Source organism: Dinoponera quadriceps, unplaced genomic scaffold, assembly GCF_001313825.1.
Source record: "Dinoponera quadriceps isolate SergipeBrazil2010 unplaced genomic scaffold, ASM131382v1 scaffold179, whole genome shotgun sequence".
NCBI lineage: Eukaryota > Metazoa > Arthropoda > Insecta > Hymenoptera > Formicidae > Dinoponera > Dinoponera quadriceps.
In genome coordinates, this window is record NW_014554529.1 from 493,098 (window position 1) to 516,618 (window position 23,521).

Genomic DNA, 23,521 nt, shown 5'->3' on the forward strand with positions numbered 1-23,521 from the left:
CCTTCCACGCGAAGAAAAAACAAAGCATCGCAAGCCTGCTCCTCTCACTTTGGTGAACTCATCCCAACGATTATAGAATACTGACGTCGCGATGGCTCCGCGACTATAATAATGCCGGTATACCGTTAAGGTAACTTACGCGCGGTATAATAACACCGTCGTCGACCCGAGATACTCCCATAGCAACCACTGACCCAAATACGACGCCTATTGTCGAAGAATCCGAGCAATTACGAAGGAACGCGTCGTTAACATGCGTAATTGTATCGTCGTGACGAAGTTTCTCATTAACGCCTTTTCGTGTCATGTGATAGCACAGAATCACGAGAATGAATATACCGTGCGGCATTTCCCACAGATGTTCCTAAACAGGATTTTCCCGGGAAAATTGCGCGAGCTATTTTTAAACGAGCCTGGTATAAGGCAACAGATACATTTTCCACAACATTCCTTTGATCGAAAACAGCCGAGATAATCTCCGTCACAATACTATCGAAACACTCCACTTTGATAATATCTTTTCTCAGCGCGCGCGCACATGATTACCGATATATTTCTCTTGGAAATTTCAAGAACTGAGGACAAAGATGTACAATTTCGGCGAAAGAGGTCGTCTCAGTTTTCGATATAAAGAACATGATATCGTGTTGAATTTGACCGTACGTTGAGAAAAAGATTTCTTCAAATTTAATAAATTTTATTGCATAACAAATTTCATCGTTGACATGCTCAAAAGAAACTAATATTTCGATTAATAAGTACGATTGTTAGACTTTTCAACGAATATATATCTATCTTTATCTTAAATAAAAAATTTCTTTGAAACAAGAGATCATTTTCTTATAAAGAAATTATCTGTTTCATTTTATATATTTATTGCAACCAAATAATATTTTATTTGGTTAAAAGATATTATTTCAAATAATAGCATTCTTTCTATGAAACAAATTTCAATCAAATAAATAAAAATACAAAATCTAAAGAAATCCTTTTTTCTGCGAACACAAAGAAACAAATTTCTTTGGATTTAATGAAAGTTCTTTAATTCAAACACATTTATCTTTTGGAATGGAGTAAACAAACGAATGTTTGATTTAACAAACAGGATTGTTTGGTCTTTTAAATAATAAATATCTTTACGTCAAATAATATATTTCTTTTGTGTTTTTATTCAAACATTACAATGGTTGTCACAAGCAATAAATTATTTGAAAGACGTGACACCATGTTGGAAAAATATTAAGGAATTTTTTTTTGTTTCAGTAGAGAGAGAGAGAAAGAAAGAGAAAGAGAATACTTAATATATGATGAAATAAATTTCTTTTTGATTGTAAATCAAATATTACATATTTTTTCTAAAGAATATTGATATATCGAAATACTATTTTTTCTATCAAACATGGTTTACTTTAGCAAAACATTTTTATTCAAACAAAATAATATTTGATATGAAATTATATCATTTTTGTTAAACGAACCAAGGTCAAATAAATACTAAATTCAAAGAAATATTTGATTTCTGTGTACCAAAGCCAAACATCATACATAAATTCATTGAACACAAGCATTAATTGATCATTTATTCAGACATGTTTCTTAACCCAATGCTGTATAATTTCTCTCATAAAATTTCTCGCTTGACACTTATCCATGTTATAAGTATATGTTCTAGCCATAATAAACTAGTATGGCGTTTTCCGATTTATTCAAATGTCAATAATACTTTGATAAAACTTTCCCAAGAGGGTCTCTTCGTGCAAATATCGACAATCTCTCTCGGCCTGTCCCAAAAATAAAATAAAATTAAATGAAGTAATATCATATAAAGATGCAGATATGATTCGATTACACAGGGGAAATTACGACGCGTCTTTGGAGCACGACATTAATGAAGGAGTGGGTGTGTCGACGTTTCGACGGTCACGGTCCGAGAGAACAGCCGTTCCTTTAGACTTTCTCGCGCTCGAAACTCCGTAGCGCGGATAATCGCGGCTTCTACAAACGAAGAAACGCGGCGACTACTCGCACGGTTCATTGACAGAGAAGCTGATTCGATCGGCAGCTCGACGATCGGAATCGCCGCATGTATTACGCTCGCCTGCCTACACTTCTCGCTCGAAAATGTCGCGCGCTCCACAGACGATCGCCGTTAATCCTGTTAATCTTGTTTAAGGCGCGAGCACGACAAGTATCTATTCGTCGATCTCATTATACTTCGGAGTCAATTTGTCAGTTTCAACGAGTTTGCAAATTTACCAACATTTGCCGCTTGGAAGCATTTCTCAGATATTTCGAGATAATTGAGCGAACGTTCCGTGTGTGTTCGAGCGTGATTTAGGTTTCAGGACGTCTTCGTTCTTCATTTCTCGCGTGTCGATCGAGGATTCATATTTTAAAGGCGATTGAGACGATTGTAACATTAAATAAGTTTTTTAAGAATTTGTTGAAACTTGCCTTCATTATATATAGATTTAAATATGATCTAATTATTAGCGCAATTAGAAAACGCAATTAGAAATTTGATTATTCGGAAGCTGAAATATTCGCAACTAAAGATGACATTTTTTATACATATTGTTTGACGTTAATGTCCTACTTTTAACTTCTATTTTTAAAGTCTTCTAAATCACATTTAGGGTAATAATAAACTACTAATATTAAGAATTAATATAAAGACATTATACAAAAATTTCAGAATTATTGAAGATTTTGTTTTGAAAAGATATCCATAAAAAACTTACAGTTTATAAATAAAACATTAATAAAAAAAAATAAAAGTAAGTAATATTTTCGTAATTTGTAATATTGTGTATAGGAATATTGTGATACTGATATAGTACTGCTATCGACATTTTTCTTTTAATACCAAGTGGGTTTTGTTTGATATTTTCGTTCGACATTCGAATCTATATTAACCCTAGGTATACATACTCCTTTTTGTCCTTTCGTTAAACACCAACGTAAAGAAATACAGTACTAAAAAGTTGATAAAAAATTATAAAGAAATTCTCAGAGCTCTATGAGAAGAAAATAAACAATTTTTGTCCATTGCTATTTTTCTTTAAAATTGATAAAATTTGAGTTAAAAAAACCCTTAATATCGCTGTTAGAAATGACACTTTACGATACAACTATTTTGATTATAGATAACGCGACAATACATAAACGGGTTGTAGAAACATTTCAAGTAAGATATAAAGAAAGATGTAACAGTTTATATAGTTTTCAAAATGCAAAGCGAAATGCCTCTGCTTTATGTAAAATTAAATTAGTGCGTATTTAAAAAAAAAGAACCATTACCGACATTAATAATAAAATATTTCTCTACCGTATGAGATTATATAATTTTTATCAAATCGCTCATTATTTCTTTTTGTTACCATTACCACTCGCATTATCGTCTACTTCCTCATATTTTAATCAGATAAACGGAATATCGCAATTGTTATCAAATTTATAACATTTCAATAAGTATTCGCATTTAAACTAATCACTTGAAAAATGCATCGATGCGAGCGGACGTTCCTTCACGTGGAAAAGACTCGTTAGTCGTATCATGGATATAATCGACTCATTACATATAAAAGAAGGTAAATAAATAAATATATTAGACAAAATAACGAAACATACCGTATGTTGTAAAATATCTTTCATGAGAGGCACCATTGTTTAGCTTTCTCACGCTTCAGATGGAAAATCGACGTCGGTGCTCCTTCCGTCATCCCCGATAGATTTTGCTCCTTACTCGGTACAAGGTAATAAATTGTGCAACTGGTTACGCGGTTCAACGACGACGAAACAATCTCTCCGAGCGATCGTGATCACATTTTCGAGCTTGACAAGATCTCTTAAACTCGCGTGACGTAACGACAATTCATGAACTAATCGAGACGTTACACACCCCTCATCGTCGTGCGAATATAACGACGCTCCTTGACATGAATATTTCCAGATAAAGCAAATCGATTTGACTAATTAAGAATGACGCGAAACGCTTAGTGGCGATTGAACTTGTATTTTCGTTATAAAATTTGCTGTTATCAATGTTGAAAATTTCAAGTTTTTACCATGTGACGTATAAGAAAGTACAACGTTAAAATATTGTATATAACGCTATTTCATTCATCAAAAATAGAGATCCGACTTCTGTCGTCTTCTTCTTGTCATTAAATTATGTAAAGCTAAAAACACCACAAAAACGAGTTACGCGCAAGAATGAGCAACCAGGTAAAAACATATCGGATTGGGAATATCTGTCTTAAGACATAATTTTTGTAGTTTAATTTCCTGTTGTTTGACCTACGAAGTTTGCCAACCGATTGTGCAAACGAAGAATTAAAGCACGAGTATAACGTCCAGTTTGGATCAGCGGGTAACAACCAAGTCGTTATCTCTATTCTCACTTCCTGCGTGTTCGAATGTGGCAAGAGATGCAAGAGTTTAGAAAGAAAGTTAACAAGAGAACCCTGAGAAATTCAGCCATTCATAAAAGTCGAGTTTTTTATATATACGTTTCGTAAGGAATTTTGAAATCGTCAGACTAACATTGTGAAATATTTTGTAATTAGAGCTTTTTTCTCGATTTTACCCGTTTTTTCTCATATACGTTAAGTCTCATAAAAAAAATTCGAATAATTAAAATTGGCACACACGGACATTATACAGGGTGAAACCTTTCTTAGTATCTTTGATACGCAGGTAGAACGGATGAAAGTGAACAGAAAGGTCAGATACTATTTTGCAAAATTCGCAATAGTTAATGAGAAATTAATTAATTCGTATAAGCTAATGAGCGCATGGGTAAAGGTAGGCCAAACTTTGTACAAAGAAAAATGACTTATATCCGAACATCTAGCAACGGTGAGCTGATTTCTAGAGGTGAAGCAATGCAACGAGCAGCGCATAATACAGAGCTGCGTGCTGAAAAAAAACACGTCTCTCGCTGTCAATTTTATATCTATCGTTGTCAAGAGATCATCAGAATTAAGTCATTTTTCTTTATACAGAGTCTACCGCTTCCCGTACGCTCATACAGATTAATTAATTCTTCATTAACTATTACGAATTTTGTAAAATGGTACCTGATTTTCCTGTCTAGTTTTTACCCGTTCCAGCTGTACACCACGGATACCAAGAAAGGTTTCAGACATACCCTGTATATATACAGGGTGAGGAAAAAGTATAGAAACTCTGAAAATTCTCGAAAAATATAAATTTTACGGAAAAGTGTTTCAGATAAAAGTTGTAGGGTTTAAAAAAACCTATTTATTGATTTTATCAGTTTGAACTCAGGTGGCGTCGCCAAGGTCAGGACAAGGTCAAGTTGAATTTTTTTAATGTGACCTATTTTTTATTGCATAATCTTATAACAAATTCAACTTGACCTTGTCTTAATCTTGGTGACGCCACTCAAGGTCAAACTGATAAGTAAATAGAACTTTAAACTCTACAGATTCCACTTTTTGATATTGCAATATGAAAATCCCACATCGAGCTAAAACAATGAAATACTCGTTATAAGAATAACAAAATTTAATTATTTACATGAATATTTAATTAAAATACTTGAAAGTATCGTTTTCATACTGTAATAACAACTTTGGGAACTTCAAATTTTCCGATATATTACAATATGAAAGGACAACATGTATACATGATTCTCTTGAAGATTAAGCTTTGACAAATAATAACAGTGACAGGACGGCAGTCAAAATGATAAATATGTACCCGAAATATGTACATAAATGTATTTTCTACTAAATTAAACGTACGTAACATATTTTCGTGGAGACTTCGATTTTTTTATTTTCTACCAAGCTTTGATAGCTTTGATCCCGCTGTGTGACGGTAAAAAAACTATTTCGGCGCTTCTCTATCGACGTTTGTCGAAAATAACACATATATATATATGTCTAACGGAACCGTGGGAAACTCGGTCGCTGTGCAATAAACAGAAGCACAAACGTCTGTACGCTTACCGTCTCGAAGTGGCGTGCTGCGGGCTGGTCGCCGTGCTGGAAGGCGGGCTGGAAGTGGCGCCGAACGAGCTGGAGCAGGTAGTCGTGCCGGACGCGATGGTGTCGCTGGCGGTCGTGGTGGAGCCGAGGCTGCCCTGCCTCGAGGACGTCTCCCGCGAGCCCCGCGATCTGCCAGCGGCGGCGGGTTGCCGGTGGCCGGCTCGGCGCGGCGTCGCGTTCCTCGCGGGCGCGCTCGAAGGTCGCAGCAGCGTTCCGGAAGTGCCGTTGGTGTGCGCCGCGAGGATCTCCGGTGCGATCAGCGCGATATCCGGCAACGAATTTGGCGCGGAGACGGCCGCGCGCCGATTGGCCGCCGATTCGTTACCGGCGGCGCGTTGCGCGCCGTCCGGCAGTCGCAGGTGACGCAGACGCCGCATCGATGCGCGCATCCACGAATTCGCGACGGCGGCACCGACGACACCGCTTGTCGTTGTCGTCGCACTGTCGCGATTTTCGCGATCGACCGCTTCGTTCGTAGCGTTGCAGCGCGTGGCGGCGACGTCGTCCTCGTCGTCGTCGTTGTTGTCATCGTCGTTATTGTTATCGCCGCCGCTTTGAAGCCGGCGACGGTGACCGCCGTTGTAACGGTTGACGCTGCCGCTGTTGTTTTGACGATCGAAGAGTAGCGCGCCGCCGGACGGTGACCAACGCGAACCACCGACAGACAGAGACTTTGCCGCCGCGGTGACGGACATCGCAACACTGCGAGACGCGGCCTCTCGACGCTCGCGCCTGCGCCCCGCGCTGGTGGGGGAAGCGCCTCCCCCTCCTCCTTGCTCGCCACGTTCGACTTCGGCGGGCGCGTCTCGCAGACACTCCACTTCCTCCAGCCACGACCAATCCACTTCGGAACTTTCGGAACAGGCGTCCTCGGTCGTCGTCGTCGTCGTCGTCGCCGATTCCGTTTCCGGCGTCGACCTAACGAGAGAACAGACAGAAATGCGGGCTTAATCTCCTTGCCAGGTGGTGCCCTGCGGGTCCCGCCTTAACGAATGCAAGGGCACTGTAACGCACGTAACGCGGACCGAAATCATTCCTCATGAACGGTACGTAACTATAAAAGTTACGAATGAAAAGTTGTAAAAGTACAAATAAAAATTCCACGCAATAGTTACGTGAATAATCGCCGATTAGTGATCAATTAATTACATTAATTAATTCTATATTATAGGAAGTTACGTTTATACAATATTGACATCAAAACAGAACATACGTTGTATTGTTATATATATATATAAATATATATAACAAAATACCATACAATTTATTACTTCGTAATAAATATAACAGCGAATGACTCCTCCCGTTCAACATTATCTTCCTTTTCTATTACAAAAATATCATTCGGAACACTCGGCGATCCTTCCTCTCGAGCGATAACTTTCCGGGAAAGCAACAGGTCTCCTCCATCCTTTTGTCCGCAGCTTGAAAAATCCCCCCGCGGCGCGGTAAGTGTAACGGGTCAACGACCCGTTGGACGCGCCGCGTTAGCCCCTTTTACTCCTTTTACGCATCTCTTTCACCGACGGCGAAGTAGATGGAAAGTCGTGATAACAGCACGACAGTTAAACGCGCGCGGGTGACCTCGCGCGTGAAGGAGGTCTACGAGAGGATCTCTTCTCCAATCGGTGGAGAAGAAGCGGGGATCGAGAGACCCTTTGTTTTCCTCACAAGCCGCCACGTGCCGCGGTTCGAGCAAAGCTGGCCGCGAGACGCGGGGGCTCCACGGTTCGCGCGCACGACCCCCGCATACCGTGACTTCCGGTCCGCACCCGATACCGCGGTCCGACGAAACGCGGGCTAGAAAGCATTTCCACGAACGATCTCTCGTGGGTTCCGTCGCGCAGCGTGCACACATCCGTCCCGACCGGGCGAGGAGGAATAATAGGAGCGACCGGCGCGCAGTCACCGCTCGTGCACGTGTATGTGTGTTCTGTAATACGCGTTGTGTGTCGGAGCGCACCTACTTTGTCACGTCAATGCGTTCGCCTGCACGACGACGACGACCGAACTCGCGATTACGAACTGTAGGAAGATAATCGCAGGAATGTGGGTGGAGAGAAGCTCGATAATTCCTCTCGCGTCTCGGGAACAGCGTTGTTCGCAGGTGCGCAGCGTGGAAAGGCAGGGGTTAGGGCGAACACCGGGATTACAGCGTGGATAATTCAAGTTTCCCAAGAATGAGGGAGAGTAGATTCCGAGAAACTTCGTGCATACAATGTGATTCGAGTCTCTCGGTGTTATATAAACGATATTATATATTCGGATCTTACTTACTTTTGGAAAGTACTTTCCGATTCCGAGACGTCGAAAGCGACGTGTATGTGGTTATGCGTATCGTTGGTTTTTTTCTTTTTTTCTTCACGCGAACCACGTACGTGCGTATACGTGACATTGTTTCAATGATACAGAATCAATAGTAAACTGATTGTGAATGTTATCGTGTTTTCTTTGCGTTGGTAAATATTAAGATCACCGGCGATCTCACCGATTTCAATGACATATATGGCTAGAGATCACCCTTCTGAGTAATCTTCGAAAGGTTTTAGCTCATTGCTTGTTAAAAAGTTATTAACAAAAAATTTCATGAATACTATGCGGTTTTCGGACATTATATAGATTAAATCCATGTTTACTCATGTTCCGCCGTAGTTTGGGTTAGGTTAAATTAATCGAGGGGAGGAACGAAGCCTTCCCATTTCCGCAAATGTACAACTCTATGGTATCATGATATTCGTTCCAATTAGTAATTCCCAAGAGCAGTAAGTTTATATCCGAATAAGGATGTAAATATTGAAAATCGTAAGTATTTAGCCGTAAGTAGTCGACTGTCACACAAAGGAAGAGTAGGTTTGGGTTAGATTAGATTAAACTAACCCAAACCTATTCTTCCTTTGTGTGACAGGAAACTAACCCCTTCCTGAAGTCATGCGCGAGCGGTCCCGGGAAGAGAGCGGTATTACCCGCCATAGGGGGGTTTTTTATTCGGTAAGAATCTGACATTATCCCGAGGATGCGGGCTCCGAGGTGCCTATGAAGGTTTTCCCCTCATGCACGTGTAACAAAAAGATTAGATTAACCAAGGGGGGCGAAGTCTCCTCCCTGCCCCCATTCCCACATGTGTACGATTCTCTGACATCATGGTATTCGTTCAAAGTGAAATATATTGCATTGTGACACAAGCTATATGAAAAAGCATAATAAAAGAGAAAAATATGTATAAGCGATATATTAGGTTGGTGCATATGAAATGTCGGATTCTTAAGTGATTGTATAAAACTGTATATCTTTCTTCAAAAGCTGTTTATTCAATCAAAGTATGCTCCATTCGCTTCAATACACTTCTCCCAACGAGATTTTAAAGCGTAGATGCCTGTCTTAAAAAAATTTTGGTCTTTAGAATTAATAAACTCTGATATCGAGTTTTTTAGACTGTCTTCATTTTCATGGTGTTTGCCTCTTAAAAACAGCTCTAAATGCTTGAAAAAATGAAAATCGGTCGGCGAGAGATCCGGTGAATATGGTGGATGCTGCAAAACTTCATATTCCAGTTCGTTCAGTTTCGCAATTGTTTTGTGCGATGTGTGCGGCCGAGCGTTGTCATGGAGCAGTAGCGGGCCATGCCGATTCACAAGCGATGGGAGTACAATTTGGTGTCTCAATATCGTTGTATGGTCAACTTTCATCCTGATAGCAAGTTCCCTCGTGGATACGGCTGGATCCGCTTCCACTAGAGCCTTCAGGTCATCATTATTCACAGACGTTTTGGGTCTTCCGCGCGGCTCATTTTGCAGTGAAAAATCGCCAGTCCGAAATTTTTCGAACCAACGCTGCACTTTCCGATTGTTAACCGTATTCTCCCCAAACGCTTGGTTTATGTTGCGTGCAGCTTTTGCAGCACTATTACCAAGTTTGTACTCATATAAGAAAATGACGCGAATGTCGGCAGAATTCATATCGGTAATAAACTCAAAAGAAATAAAAAAGGGAAGACCTTCGAGAAAACCTATTTTGTTGAAATGAGTCTCTGGCAATGGACAATACGAGTATGAATGAGGTTATGCCAAATACAAAAGTATAACGAAAACAGGGAGGAAAACGTCCGCATGTAAAGAGAATGCGACATTTCATACGCACCAACCTAATAAATAACTGGATGAGAAATGTCACTATTCCAAAGATCATAATTATAGCAATATCAGTATAGAACATAAAAAATTATACATGTCATAGTATATTTCGGTTTGAACAAATACTACGATATCAGGGAATTATACACATGTTAAATTGAGGGGGGGGGGGGTTAGCCTCCTTGATTAATCTAATCTAACTCAAACGATGAATGGATGATTCTACTTAAAAAAAATAAAGTCGGTCTTGAAATGACCTTGAATTGTTGATTGTACAACAAAGTTAAAGTCATTACCTTATGTCCCCCTCGAAACCCTACAATTTTTGTCTGAAACATTTTTTTTGTACAGTCAAGGCATAAGAAAAAAGATATTTCGATGCGAAAGTGACAATGAGACACCCTGTATATGTTCAACGAGAAATTCTAACTATTCACTCTCTCCCTGTAACCTGATTTTTTCCTATTTCCTTTATATTCTACTCCTACGTTCAATAAGTCCTATTGTGACATTATGGGGAAGGCATTTAGTGAGTACGTGTACATATTGTGTATATGTATGGAATATATGTATAGTAATAAGTGCACGGTAAATATATGTACAGTATATTCGACAAATACAAAGCAGAATTAGGAATTCGGTGTACAAATAGTTACAATGTTTAAACGGATGATATGTACGAGTTGCCGTGTGAAACAAAAACGCTCAGTCTCTAATATTTAATTATTATTGTGTTAATTGATAAGAACAATTCCTTTGTACCTCAATTTATATATATATATTTATTTATTTATTTATATATTAGGAATTGAGCGTATATATTAGCGATTATACAGGATGAATCATGCAATGTGTTCAGCTTAATTTATCCTGCTGCTAGTGGACCGCTTGAAAATTTTTTTGTCTAGTATAACATGATTCAAGGAGAGTTTCAAGATTATCTTAAAGCTCATCTTGAACCATGTTATACTAGACAAAAAAATTTCAATCAGTCCATTAACAGCAGAATAAACTAAGACTGATTATATTGCGTGGTTCACCCTGTATACATATGCAATCAAAATATATCTATAAATAATAATGATATTGTATATTAATGATATTAATAATGATCAATATAATATTATATATATGTACGTAAAATCAACGCGAACAATATGTTTAAAAAATAATTGTGGAATTCAACGAGAGAGAGAGAGAAAGAGAGAGAGTAACTTCAAGGTCCACTCAAATAAAATTGATTGCGTTTACATTATTTAATCTAGAATTTTTTTTAAGTGTAAGTCGTGTTCTTTTTTCTTTTTCCGTTCGGCAACCGTCTCACGTCACGGACGAGCAGTGAGGCATTCAGAGATTTCGTCATAAACGGCGCGCATAACTGCGACGCAGCTTTCCGGGCGCATAATATGACCGACATGGAGCGGCTCTCACCTTATTGTACGCGAATCGCATGTGGGAAGTGTTTCACCAATAATTGAAATTTCCTCAAATCCCAGATCTATTCGGAGGGGCGGACGAGAGAGATAGATAAAGAAACAGAGAGAGAGAGAGAGAGAGGGAGGAGAGAGGCTGTTCGAACGCGATGACCCAATTGCTTTAGCAACGTCTACCCTACGGCATATCAGCTCGAAGAATGACTTTCTAAGCGCGGTCGTGCCCTTTCTCAGTATATCGGTAAGAAAATCAGCATCAACCTTTGAATAATTTAGTAATATATATATATTTTTTGAGCAAGTTATATATATCCCTGTATTTAGAAAATAGTAAGAGTAAAAAAAATAATCATTTTGATATAATTTCACCGCTATAATTAGGAAAAAATCAAGATCGGTAAATTATCGAGTAAAATCGATGGCAACGAAGTTCCCAAGTACGATCATTTGAAAATTAATAGCGTAAGATACGTGTATGCGCGCACACTATAATAAAGAGTTATCGTTACTATGTTAATATAATATAATATGTATTCTTTTATAAATAAATGTAAACGCTATTTATGTGAGAGATTCTTGCCTATGATAAGTTAGAAATAGTTATATATTCAAGCATCAATTGAATTTATTTGTGCTTATGCAATTGCTGTCGGAAGATGAGAGATTTATCGCGAATCTTTTCCGCGCGATTCTCGACTTTCGCAAATTTCCTTCCTACGAGCGGGAGCTTTTGAATTTATGTGCCTTTGCCTTGTTGTATCCTCGAGCTGTCTCGCAACACGTGAAACGAACACCAGAATTTTTCGCAATGAAACGTATTCTTCCCCCTTTTGGATCTCATTCTAATTTTGCTACTTTTTTTATCTCGCTCTTCGTCAACGTTTTCACGTTTATTTTCGTCCCAGGACTGAGCGATGCATCTCCGAAAGCGCTCAACAACGCAACGCTTCGCTCAGATGCGTCCACTCACGGGGTCTAATCCGGGGAATGACTTTCTAAACACGGTCGTGCCCTTTCTCACCCGTTCTGCTTGTATCAACGACGATATCATCGTCGCGCTATATAATACGACGACGACAAAGGTAGGTTTCCTTCGCGCGATCATATACCGTAGCGCTATTGTTATTAATTATTCCCTTCGCGCGAAACAAAAGCGCTGCTTTGCTATTGTTGCTAAGATCGCGGATACGACGGTGTAAATTGCCGCTAGAACGGGGGCGTTAACGAGTGAACGGAAGAAACTGCGGAATTATATCTACGATACATGCAGTTAACGAACTAGCTACCGGCCGCGTTCGTCCTGGCGAGAATTAAACCATAATAATGGCTCTTGACGTTATCACGTAATAAAATATTTTCTTTCAGCGTATGCGCTACTTCCCAGAGTAGTGTTAATGAAAATGGCGCGCTGCTGAAAGAAAAAGAAAGAAAGAGAGAGAGGAATGTATATTTTTTAACACATGTTCTTCAGACCTGTGCGCACGTAACACATAAAATATCGAGTGTATATATTTCGATATATACACTGAGTCATTTTATAATTATATATTCTTTGCCACGTTTACACGTTTAATTGTTGTATCCTCGAGCTGTCTCGCAACACGTGAAACGAACACCAGAATTTTCCGCTTTCACGTGTCATACGTAATGTCCCATCCCTCCGAAGAGTTCCGCGCGCGCGATACGACGTGGAATTTAATTCATCGCGTGTCTGCCCGCTTACCGTGATTGTTCTCCTCGCACGATGACGTGCGAGCAAAAATCGCGAAAATCCATAGCTCACGGCATGTTGTTACCTTTGCAAATCGATAATCATAATTTTTTCAGGTGAGAAGTGATGCGTTTGCTTTCATACCGAATACTCACACTATCACTCGTAATTCTACGACTGTTAGAAAGTTTTCTCTCCTACTTCAGGAAAGAGAGAGAGAGAGAGAGAGAGAGAGAGAGAGAGAGAGAGTACGTATCTTATATTTAAGTGGTAATTTTAACTTTCGTTTCTCTTTTAATTGAGAAAGAAACATCGGTTATACGTCGTTATGAAAAATTGCTACAATCCGTTAAGTTCGTTCTAACAAGAGTTCACATTGTTGTAAGTCACAATTTTTAATCTAATAAATGTTAAATAATTATTTACAATAGGGCCCTTTACGAATTAAAAAATTTTTTTACGGCAGTTTTGGTGAAAATCTTTGTTGTGACTCCGACAATGGTAATCAATGGGAGGAGTCCGAAAAATATGTAACCTACCTATCTTTTTTTTAACTATTTTTTTTCCAACGTAACTTTTCGAAGCTTCTGGCACCCCCACGTAAATTTACGATTGTCAAAAGTTGCTGGTTTCTCACTACAACTTGAACAAGTTATTGATCTTTTAATCACGTTATGTGGTTTTAAGAATTTAAATAACTCTTCTTGATCGTCGCATATTCGCAAAAAAGATTTGAGCTTCAAAATAACCTTGGCGATCCATTGTCTAAGCACATGTATCTCTGCTTGTCTGAGGGTCTATTAAATCCTCGCCTTCCTAAATAGATAAGTCTATAATATATTGCTAATCTCTTCAGTATTCATTATTTTCAGTATATTGTAGACTCATCTATTTAACGCGAAGATTTAATACATGTATCCATTTATCATTAGAGTCACCTAGTGATGCATTTAACATTGTAATCAACACGTGATTTCAACGATAAATGAATACATGTGTTAAATCTTCGCCTTACTAAATAGATGAGTCTGCAATATACTAAAAATAATAAATACCGAAAGGATTAGCAAGATTCCTACGCAAGTTAGAACGTATCATGAATCAGAAGCGAAAGCATCGTACATGTATCGTTGCCAATAAACAGTAAACGTCAGGAACAACAAAAACGTATATTCAATTCAGTAATTATACAAACGAACCTATTTCTGATTTGAAACTAAAATTTAGTTTCGGTTAATCTGAAAATTACAATAACTCGTAAAATTTCTCAAAGACGATTGTTATGATTTTGTTTATCGCGTACTTTTCTTCACCTTCTCTCTCTCGCTCCCACTCGGCTTCGTATGTACAACAGTATGAGATATTGACTGTTCCATTTGAATAATAGAAGTATTGAATAATAGAATATATTAATCTTTTGAATAATAGAATATATTGACTTCAGTACACAAGCAAAAATACATATGCTTAAGGGATACGATATTTTATACACATGTATGATTCATACGTTGGAAAAAAATAGTTAAAAAAATAGATAGGTTACATATTTTTCGAGCTCCCCCAATTGATTGTCACTGTCGGAATAACAACAAAGACAGCGAAATTTGATATTTTTTAGACAGTCGTAAAAAATATCAAAATTCGAAAAAGGCTATTGTAAATAATTACCAAATGTTGCAACAATGAGAGGATAAGATGGGCGTGCGGAAATAACATCGACAAATAACATATAATTTTCCTCAATATGTGAGCCAATTGTAAAAATTGTGTATACATTCAGAATAAATAGAGAACAGGCCGGCATAAGTAAACGAATTTCATGTATAGTTGAAGATTAAAAATAACAAATAGATGACACGAGTAGATAACGGTGCTCTCGAGCACGTCTCGTCGATGGAAGGTTACCGTGTTAGCATCCTCGAGTATCGAGAGTAACCAGTACTTTTTATTTTCATGTCAACGCAAATTGGTGAATCTACAATTCAAACGTTCGCAAATTAAATAATAACGAAAATTTCTAAATTAGGTGATCGATAATTCTGATTTCTCTTCTGATCAATCGAAAACGAAGGATAAATAAGATTCTAATGCAAACAGATTATAAGGAGGAAACAGATTTCGCTAAACATGAATCGAAATAAATAACTCTTGAGTGAGCACAAATAAAGACAATCTCAACCAAAAATTTGCGTTGGTAAATGAAAAAAATTTATTACGATCTTCCAAAGTACACTCAAACGCTTTATCTTTTCTTAAGGCTCCTGGGTCATTACAACTGTCCTTGTTTGATAATATCCTATTTGATAACGTCAGAAGCGAAAAAACGCACGTCAAGAATTCTTGCGTTTTACTATGAGTTCAAATAAAAAGACATACAAAATGATATCTGTGATCGAATCAGTATACTTGTAAAATTGTCCGTGCATTTCATTTATTCGAACCATCAATAAACAACCGCAAAATTAATTTTACACGGAACTATTCATTTTAACCCCTTTTTTCGTTATTTTGTCAATATTAATTTTACGACTATTTATTGCTTGTTCGAGTAAAAGTGCACGAATAATTTTAAAAGTGTACTGAATCGATCACAAATGTCATTTTCAGTAAGCATATCTTTTTATTTGAACATAAAACGCAAGAATTTTTGGCATGCGTTTTCTCGCTTCTGACGTCACCAAACAAGGACAGTTGCAGCAACTACCCAGGAGAGTCTTAATGAAATTCTCGCACGATGCATATGGAAATTTCAAAAGTCAAACGGGAGAATTACGTCTCCGATAGATAATGATTTTCAATTAGTGTCTCGAGTCGACTTAGAAATAACGTTCGCTCGGGAGACTTCTACGCCGAAAGCGACTCTCGATAGTAAAACTGTCGAGTTTGCACTTCCGTTAATACTTAGGAGACAGTACAAGTGTGATGCACTCGCGGTCGTCAAAGCGGATTTACATTTTCACTGCCAGTGTCTCCCGCTTCGAGATCGGCATCGAGATCTCGCAGTCCGGCAGGCAGGTCGTTTCTCGTCGTCAAGACGCGCACGCGGCTCGTAGAGCAAGTTTGAATCGAAACAGTTTGCACGCTCGTTACATCGGCTCTATGTAAATACTTCCGGCACGAAAGTGCACTTTCCTGCAGTCGCGTTCGAGCGTACCTATGCAGGTACCTATGCACCTCTTTCGTTCAACAGACTAACGATGCAAGCTAATTCATCGTAAGAACCGATGCAGGGCGGCGAGTGGTACTTCGAGTCGAAATACGAGAGCGATATCGTGAGAAAGGAGGAAATCCTAACAAAAACATTGCATTCTGCCGACAGAGGAGAAGGCAGGAAACCCGGTAATTTGATTAAAATATTCGTTACTTTCTAATTGGCAGGAACTAATAAGAGAAACCGATTAATTGGATACCGTCGAACTCGGGAGTTGTTATATTATAACTACAAAAGTTATGCTTGCGTTTACTTTCTTAATCGTCGCGCGTCAAGTTGAAATATCGCGTTCCGTTGCAAAGTGGTGCCGTTCGATCTCTTACAAAATTATTTCTTCCACAAAGAGAGAGAAAGAGAGAAAGAGAGAGAGAGAGAGAGAGAGAGGAGGGAGGGTGGGGAACAATGTGATTTGTCGTCTATAAATTTGTCGTCAATGCTCTCAAACAAACGATGCGATGTTTTCTCTCGTGTCTCCTCTTCGAGTCGAAAACTCAGCCGGACACTCATTCGAGAGAACCGAGAATTCTCTCTCCGGGAAAATACGAAAAAGATGGCAGAAGCGTAACGTACCTCGTGAGAAAGCTGGACACTCCGCGATCGACGTCGGGAATGGACGGCACACGGCGATAATCTTCCAGGCTGCTGGACCGATCGATTCTGCGAGGTCCATCGGTGAGAGCGGAATTTAAGCTCGTCCCTTCCGTCCACGATTTACGGTGCGATTTATCTCGCGAGGAACGCCTCTTGGCTACGCGCTCGAACGCTACGTCTTCCTGGCCGCGTCTCTTGAGACCGGCTCTCGCGCGGGCCTCCGTCTCGATAGATACGGATTTGTCGCTTACTTGACCGTTCTGGCGGGACCCGCTCGAGTTCGACGAAGACTCGAAGGAGGCCAGATTGTCCGTCGGTTGAACGACACCACCATCGTTCGCGACGTCTTTCCTGCCGTCCGCGCAGCGACTTCCAGCCGCTTGTTCGTTCGATATTCTGGATGACGACTCGAAGGTGTAACGTATCACATCCTTCTCGGTGAGGGTACGCGCCGAGGATGCGGCACGGTCGATCTCATTTCTCGGCCGGGCGCCGGCTCCCGCTTGATCCTCGTTGTCGTCGTGCTCGGTGAGGAAGTTGAAAGCGTTGCTTATCTCTCGTGTCTCGTACGTCTCGTCCTCGTGTCTCGAAATTCTCCTCTTCTCGTTATCCGAGGACGCGTGGTCCACCGTGTCCTGCTGCATCTCCTCATTGATACCCGAACAGGTTTTGCGTATCACCGGCTCCAAGTTCCGAGTAATGTCGCGAACTCGCTTGATCGTGTCCGACGAGACGACGTCGATTCTCTTGCGGATCGGCACTACTTGATCGTGGCCCAGGGTCACCAAGATATCTCCCTTGTCGCCGCCCTCGAGCACTCGCTCCTGCCGCTTGGTGAGCGAGAGCTTTTGCTCCAATTTCGGCGGGCACACGTCGAGCAGGTGTTCTTGTTCCTCGGGCGTCGACGGGTCGTCCACGGTGACGCGCGGCACGCACGCATCGTTCCCAAGATCGATCAGATCGCCGTCTTCGTTAGACGCCATTTTGCGACGACTCGCGCCTGCAATGATAGAAAAGAAATACTTTTATCCGTCGACGTTAAACGATCCAAGAAATTTCCGATCGGCACGTCCGTAGCGATCGCTATCGACTAACGCGAATCTCGCGAATCTCACGAATTTCCCTAATGTGCTCATGTTACTCTATTATCTTCTCCTTGTTTTCTTATTAAAAGGTACCCTCCCATTAGTAAATAATAAATTATTATTATGTATTATCTTCCGAATGTAGATTTTTTTCGTACACGTCCTATCAATGACTCACCGTTACGAATATATCGTAGGAACTCGCGAAAGAATACGCTCGCCATGACGCAGAGATTTGCAACACGTCACATTAACGGTACAAAATCGTTGATAACGGAATAAAAACGGCGTTATCGTTTGTGAATTCGACCGCGACTGAAGCGCGATCCAAAGAAGTGTATGTGACGCGACGTTCCATCGTAAGTGGTCGTAATTATCCGCGGCAATTAACAACGAAACGCTAAGCGAACGATTTGCGATGCGTCGAATGTATCAGCGATGATCAATGATGGCGATCAATTGTCATTTTATATAACTCTACGCGACAGCGTTCAATCATCGTGTGGTTAAGATTACGGTTACCACCAGAATAAAATAGAAAAACTTTTTAGAAAAATGAGAATATTACGTGAAACGTGCGATTTCTTTTCCTTACCAAAGAATGAAATTAGTGGAAAAGTCGAAGAATTTTGCTGATTAAAAAATTTATTCTAATCGTTCCAGTGGATAAATTGCTTTGGACTCGACAAAAGCTGTTAAATTCAAAGAAGTATTTTTCTCCGTTTATAGATATCCTTTCGCTAAATTGCAGTTGATGTTACTTTAACAAAAAGAAAGATCGAGCAAACATTAACGCAATACTAGAGGAAGAAGAGAAGTTTACTTAAGTTTTTAAATTTAAGCATTCTACAGCCTCATTGAGAAAAACTCGCCACGAAATCGGCGAGTGACGCGAATAAAATGCTACATTGCGCGCCAACGAGGCGCGGATATTGTGCAATCGGTGCTTTCACGACGTTAATTAAGTAGCATATCCTCGCGAGATCGAGATCTCCGAAATCAGTGTTGCCACGTCCAAGGATGTATCCCTAAATCCGAGATTTCGAGAAAATTCCGCGATATATAGGGATTTCAAACAAGAATTTCTTTTCTGCTGCAAATTAATGGAAAATAAACTTTAATTTTTCTGAAAAACAGACAAATTGTTCTTGTTGTTGTTTTTTTATATTTTATTATCGTTATGTGGAAGTAGAACACACTTCAATTCTGCTTAACACACACGTATTAATCCCCGTTTCTATCAACTTTGATTAACATAAACGACTAGTTATTTTATGCTGGTGTTCAGTTTTAACATACATTTTTTTTTTCACTATTTAATATATATTTTATAATTATAGTGTATTTTCTTTCTTGTTTTTTCTTCTAATTATTATTAATACTAGTAAAAGTTTACTAGTTAATTCGTAATTGTACCAACAAACATTTTTATTTACAATGAATTATCTATGAATTACGAAAAAAGTATTAATAAAGACATGGAAATAGACAATGGCTATTTAAGAGCCATTTTCACCAACTTCGGTTAAGTTTAAACGACGGTTAAGTATCAATCATGATCGGTCAATTCTGCTTAACGATAAATGCGATTAATCGATTCCAAAATATTCAACCGTCAGTTAACTTAACCGGAATTGATGAAAGTGATGCGTTAGAGTTAAATTTCGAAAATCGAGGGACTTTTTACCTGATGAGGGATAAAATATAGGGATTTCTATTTTTTTCATGTGGTAATACTGTCCGAAATCAACACTCGTCAACAGCGCATCATATATGTAACACACTTCTGAGTCATCACTGTCAGCTCATTGTCGCGATGATCAATGAAGGGAATGAAGGGAGACAACCGCACCGTAAATCGCGCGGTTCGTTGAACTTTTAATCACGCTGTGCACGATGGAGAGAGCGAGAACGACCGCACGCCTGACGCACTCCGCTGAACTGTATTCATGGCGTGAGTGACGTGTATAGGGTGTGTCAAAGGTCACACGTTTTCTCTCAATTAAATATTTTCGAGCGAAAATCTTCAGTCGTAAGTGAAAATTTCGTAATAATTTAAAGGGCTGGAAGGGCACCGAGAGAAAGTGATTAAAAAATTCCACTATGATAAAAATACAATTTTTAAATTTCGTTTATATTTCATATTTAAACAATATTTATATTAATCTTAATGGTTGCACGAGACATTTAAATAAAAATTATATGTGAAGTTTAAGAAAATTTATATGTTGCATATGTTGAATGGATCGGTCGTAATAGTTCGTCAATTATTAACATTTTCACACAAAAATGCGCTTAATGACTTTTTCTTTATATATAAGACGGGTGATATAAAATCGGTTTTCCCCAATTGAAGCTCGAGACATTAATTTACATCCTTAATCCTAAGTTAAGATTAATTTAATGAGCTATTTTTTTCAATTAATTCTTAACGAAATTTTTTCAATTAATTCTTAACGAAAATTAAGATGCTTTATCCATTTAATAAAAATATTTTCTAATTAAACTTCCAATTAAAACACTGGTAAACTCCGTGTTCACACGAATAAATAAGGATAAAAACCAAAAATGATGCAAAGAGTGAAACCTCGTCACCAATTAAATGGAATTAGAAAGCATCCTTCTCTCTCTCTCTCTCTCTCTTTCTTCTTTTCTCTCTCCTCTACCTCTCTCTTTCCTTCTTCCTCTTTCGCTCCCACTCACACACATGCATACACACACGCACGCGTGCGCGCGTATACACAGACAACACATATTGAGATCTTGTGATCTTTAATAGCTAATAAATCATGGACCATCGTTATGGCATCACTTCTATTGCCTATAGTGTAGGAAAAGTAGGTTATATTGGTACCACCCTGTATATTGTTTTATTGCAGCGCATCGCGGACTGGCGCTCCCACGTCTCGAGAATACACTTACGTCGCTTCCTAGTACACTTTTTCCGCATCCTTGTACATCTTGTACTTTTCACTTACTATTATTCCTTTGTATTTTAATTTAAGAGATACCTTTGGAATGTTTCATTCATCATCCTGTAAATATCGTGTTTGAGCGTGTAACTATCTTCTATAAATGTTAAAGACTTCTATAAATGTTAAAGTCTTCTACTTCTTCTATAAATGTTAAAGACTTCCAATAATTCATCTATCTTAAAAACCAGTTTTACGTAAAAATATATATCTATGTCCTTTCGCTAAAAATCCGTCAATTTAACGTAAAAGCATTTTTTCATAGGAAACATCCGGGAAAAAAACGAAAAGCCAGGAAATTGTTAAGACCGATAATTGCGCATTTTATAACTCGATTTGACAGTCTCGTCAAATTTTTTGCTTTGCTTTACGCGAAGTCGCACTTTACAAATAGCTGGACATACAATCGTCGACATTAACACAAATTTCAAGTAGAAAATAGAAAAACGAAGTCTGAGAGAGTATACACGGTCTAGATGATTTTTCATCACGAATAAAGACACGAAGTGTTCCTTCGCTTCGCTTTAAAAATGCGACGCCTATGTCATCGGACTACGCCGATGAGTCGTAATTATAGTTTCGTTACAATGCATCATAACTAATTAGCGTGTGACATCGCAATGACAGATGATGTGGACGCTTTAATAATTTTTCGAATGGGGGTAATAATAAAGGACGTTTAAAAAAAATTGAATAGCGCCATGTATAGGCGCTGAATTGAATTTATATGTCAGCTGTTCAGATGTCCTGTTCGTTTATTAGAATTGTATATGGGCCACTGTGGTGAATTATATTGGCTTTATGATCGAATACTTTGCATTTTCTTATCGAGTACATCGATATATTTGTATCATATTGATGATGAAAGCTACGATTCGCTGTGCTACAACTTGTTCGATATAGAATTATATACCATTTTTATTAAGATCCAAGAATAATAGTCCTTTTTGACAAACTTATCTCTATTATACAGAAAAAATTTTGATTTTCGTGTTACGGAATGTTGATAAAATTAACGAAAACTCAGTGACAAGGATAACATAGTTTTGTTATCGTGACTAAGAATATTCTTCTGAATATTTACTCACCTTAAAACTCGGTTGAAATACGTGAGCGTAATTGAGATTAAATTGAGAACTTTATATAGGAATGTTCTCATCCCTACAAACGAGTTTTCGTCTAAGCAACAGGAATTCAGGTATACGACTTTCGGGTGGAGCATTCTAGAATGCTCGAAAGTCGTTAAAGTGCTTACTCATCTCTCAACGAGTCGCAGGACGATTCAATCTCGACCAGCAGCAAGAACACGAAAAGGCGCTCGTAGACAAAGCAGTCGATGTAGCAGTTTTAACAGAACTACGGAAACTGTTGTCTGATGCAGCCTCCGCATTGGAGCAAATACTTAGTTTCGGTACATCGAGCAAATAGCGCGCACAGCCAGATCACGGCCGCAAACGACAGACATGTGCAACAGCGAAATGATTAATAATGTATCACCTATTAAACTCTTAACTTTGCATACGTTTCTTTCGACAAATGATCATAATGATCGATTATTACAACGAGATCATGGACTAGATAACAACTCAACCGGCGAGTTCTCATGAGATGATGAATAATCACCGATGAAATTCAAGAAGAAAAGATCTCTGCACATCGGAGATTAACAAAACGTAATTAAAAACGATGGGATAAGAACAAGGAAAAAATATACACGTAAAGCAGACAGGGCAGCAAAATGACATATTTTTTACGCTCTACGGAATTTTGTACCTATTTTTAACATAACTTTAAATTACAGTTCTTCAGCGACAGAAAAAATATGGACTGAAAAGTTAAAAAATAAATTTATAAAAGAAATCTGTTTTACTTTGGAAAATGTCTGGCGAGCTAACTCGCCCTGTTAACGGGATACAATGGCACAATATATGGAATAAATTGCCTACAACGAGAAAAATGTGATTTGATTCAATTAAATGTTGATGTGTTACGATTTACCATAAATATATAAAGCTTCAATTTTATCTTTACTGTATCATATATCTCAGACTATAAAATGATGATATAAAGTATTTATTTAATTAATAATATTATTGTGAAATAACAAAATTCACCCAACTTAGATTAGACCATTCTAAACAAAAAAGTTCTTTACCAATTTTTGAGTAATTAAAGTTTCCTATTAATTAAAAAACTCCCTATACATGACCATTTTCAATCATTGATAACTCGAAACTTTGCGTGTTAATTGCAAAATGGTACAGGACTTTTCTGCTCAGTTTTACTCGTTCTACTTGCATACTACGAGAACCAAGATTAGTTTGGGACACCCTGTATGTTCTATATATATATATATATATATATATATATA

At 38.5% G+C, this 23,521-nt stretch overlaps 1 protein-coding gene across 2 annotated transcripts in view; it reads right to left on the reverse strand.

The window, feature by feature from the left end:
• LOC106751810 overlaps window positions 1-23,521 on the reverse strand; it is a 66,909-nt gene that overhangs the window by 39,648 nt on the left and 3,740 nt on the right. For both annotated transcript variants that reach the window (XM_014632991.1, XM_014632990.1), the window contains exons 2-3: window positions 17,073-18,093; window positions 5,979-6,935 (exon numbers count right to left, since the gene is read on the reverse strand). In XM_014632991.1, coding sequence (XP_014488477.1) covers window positions 5,979-6,935; window positions 17,073-18,076 — 1,961 coding nt within the window. In that variant the 5' untranslated portion in view covers window positions 18,077-18,093. The remainder of the gene's footprint in view (window positions 1-5,978; window positions 6,936-17,072; window positions 18,094-23,521) is intronic.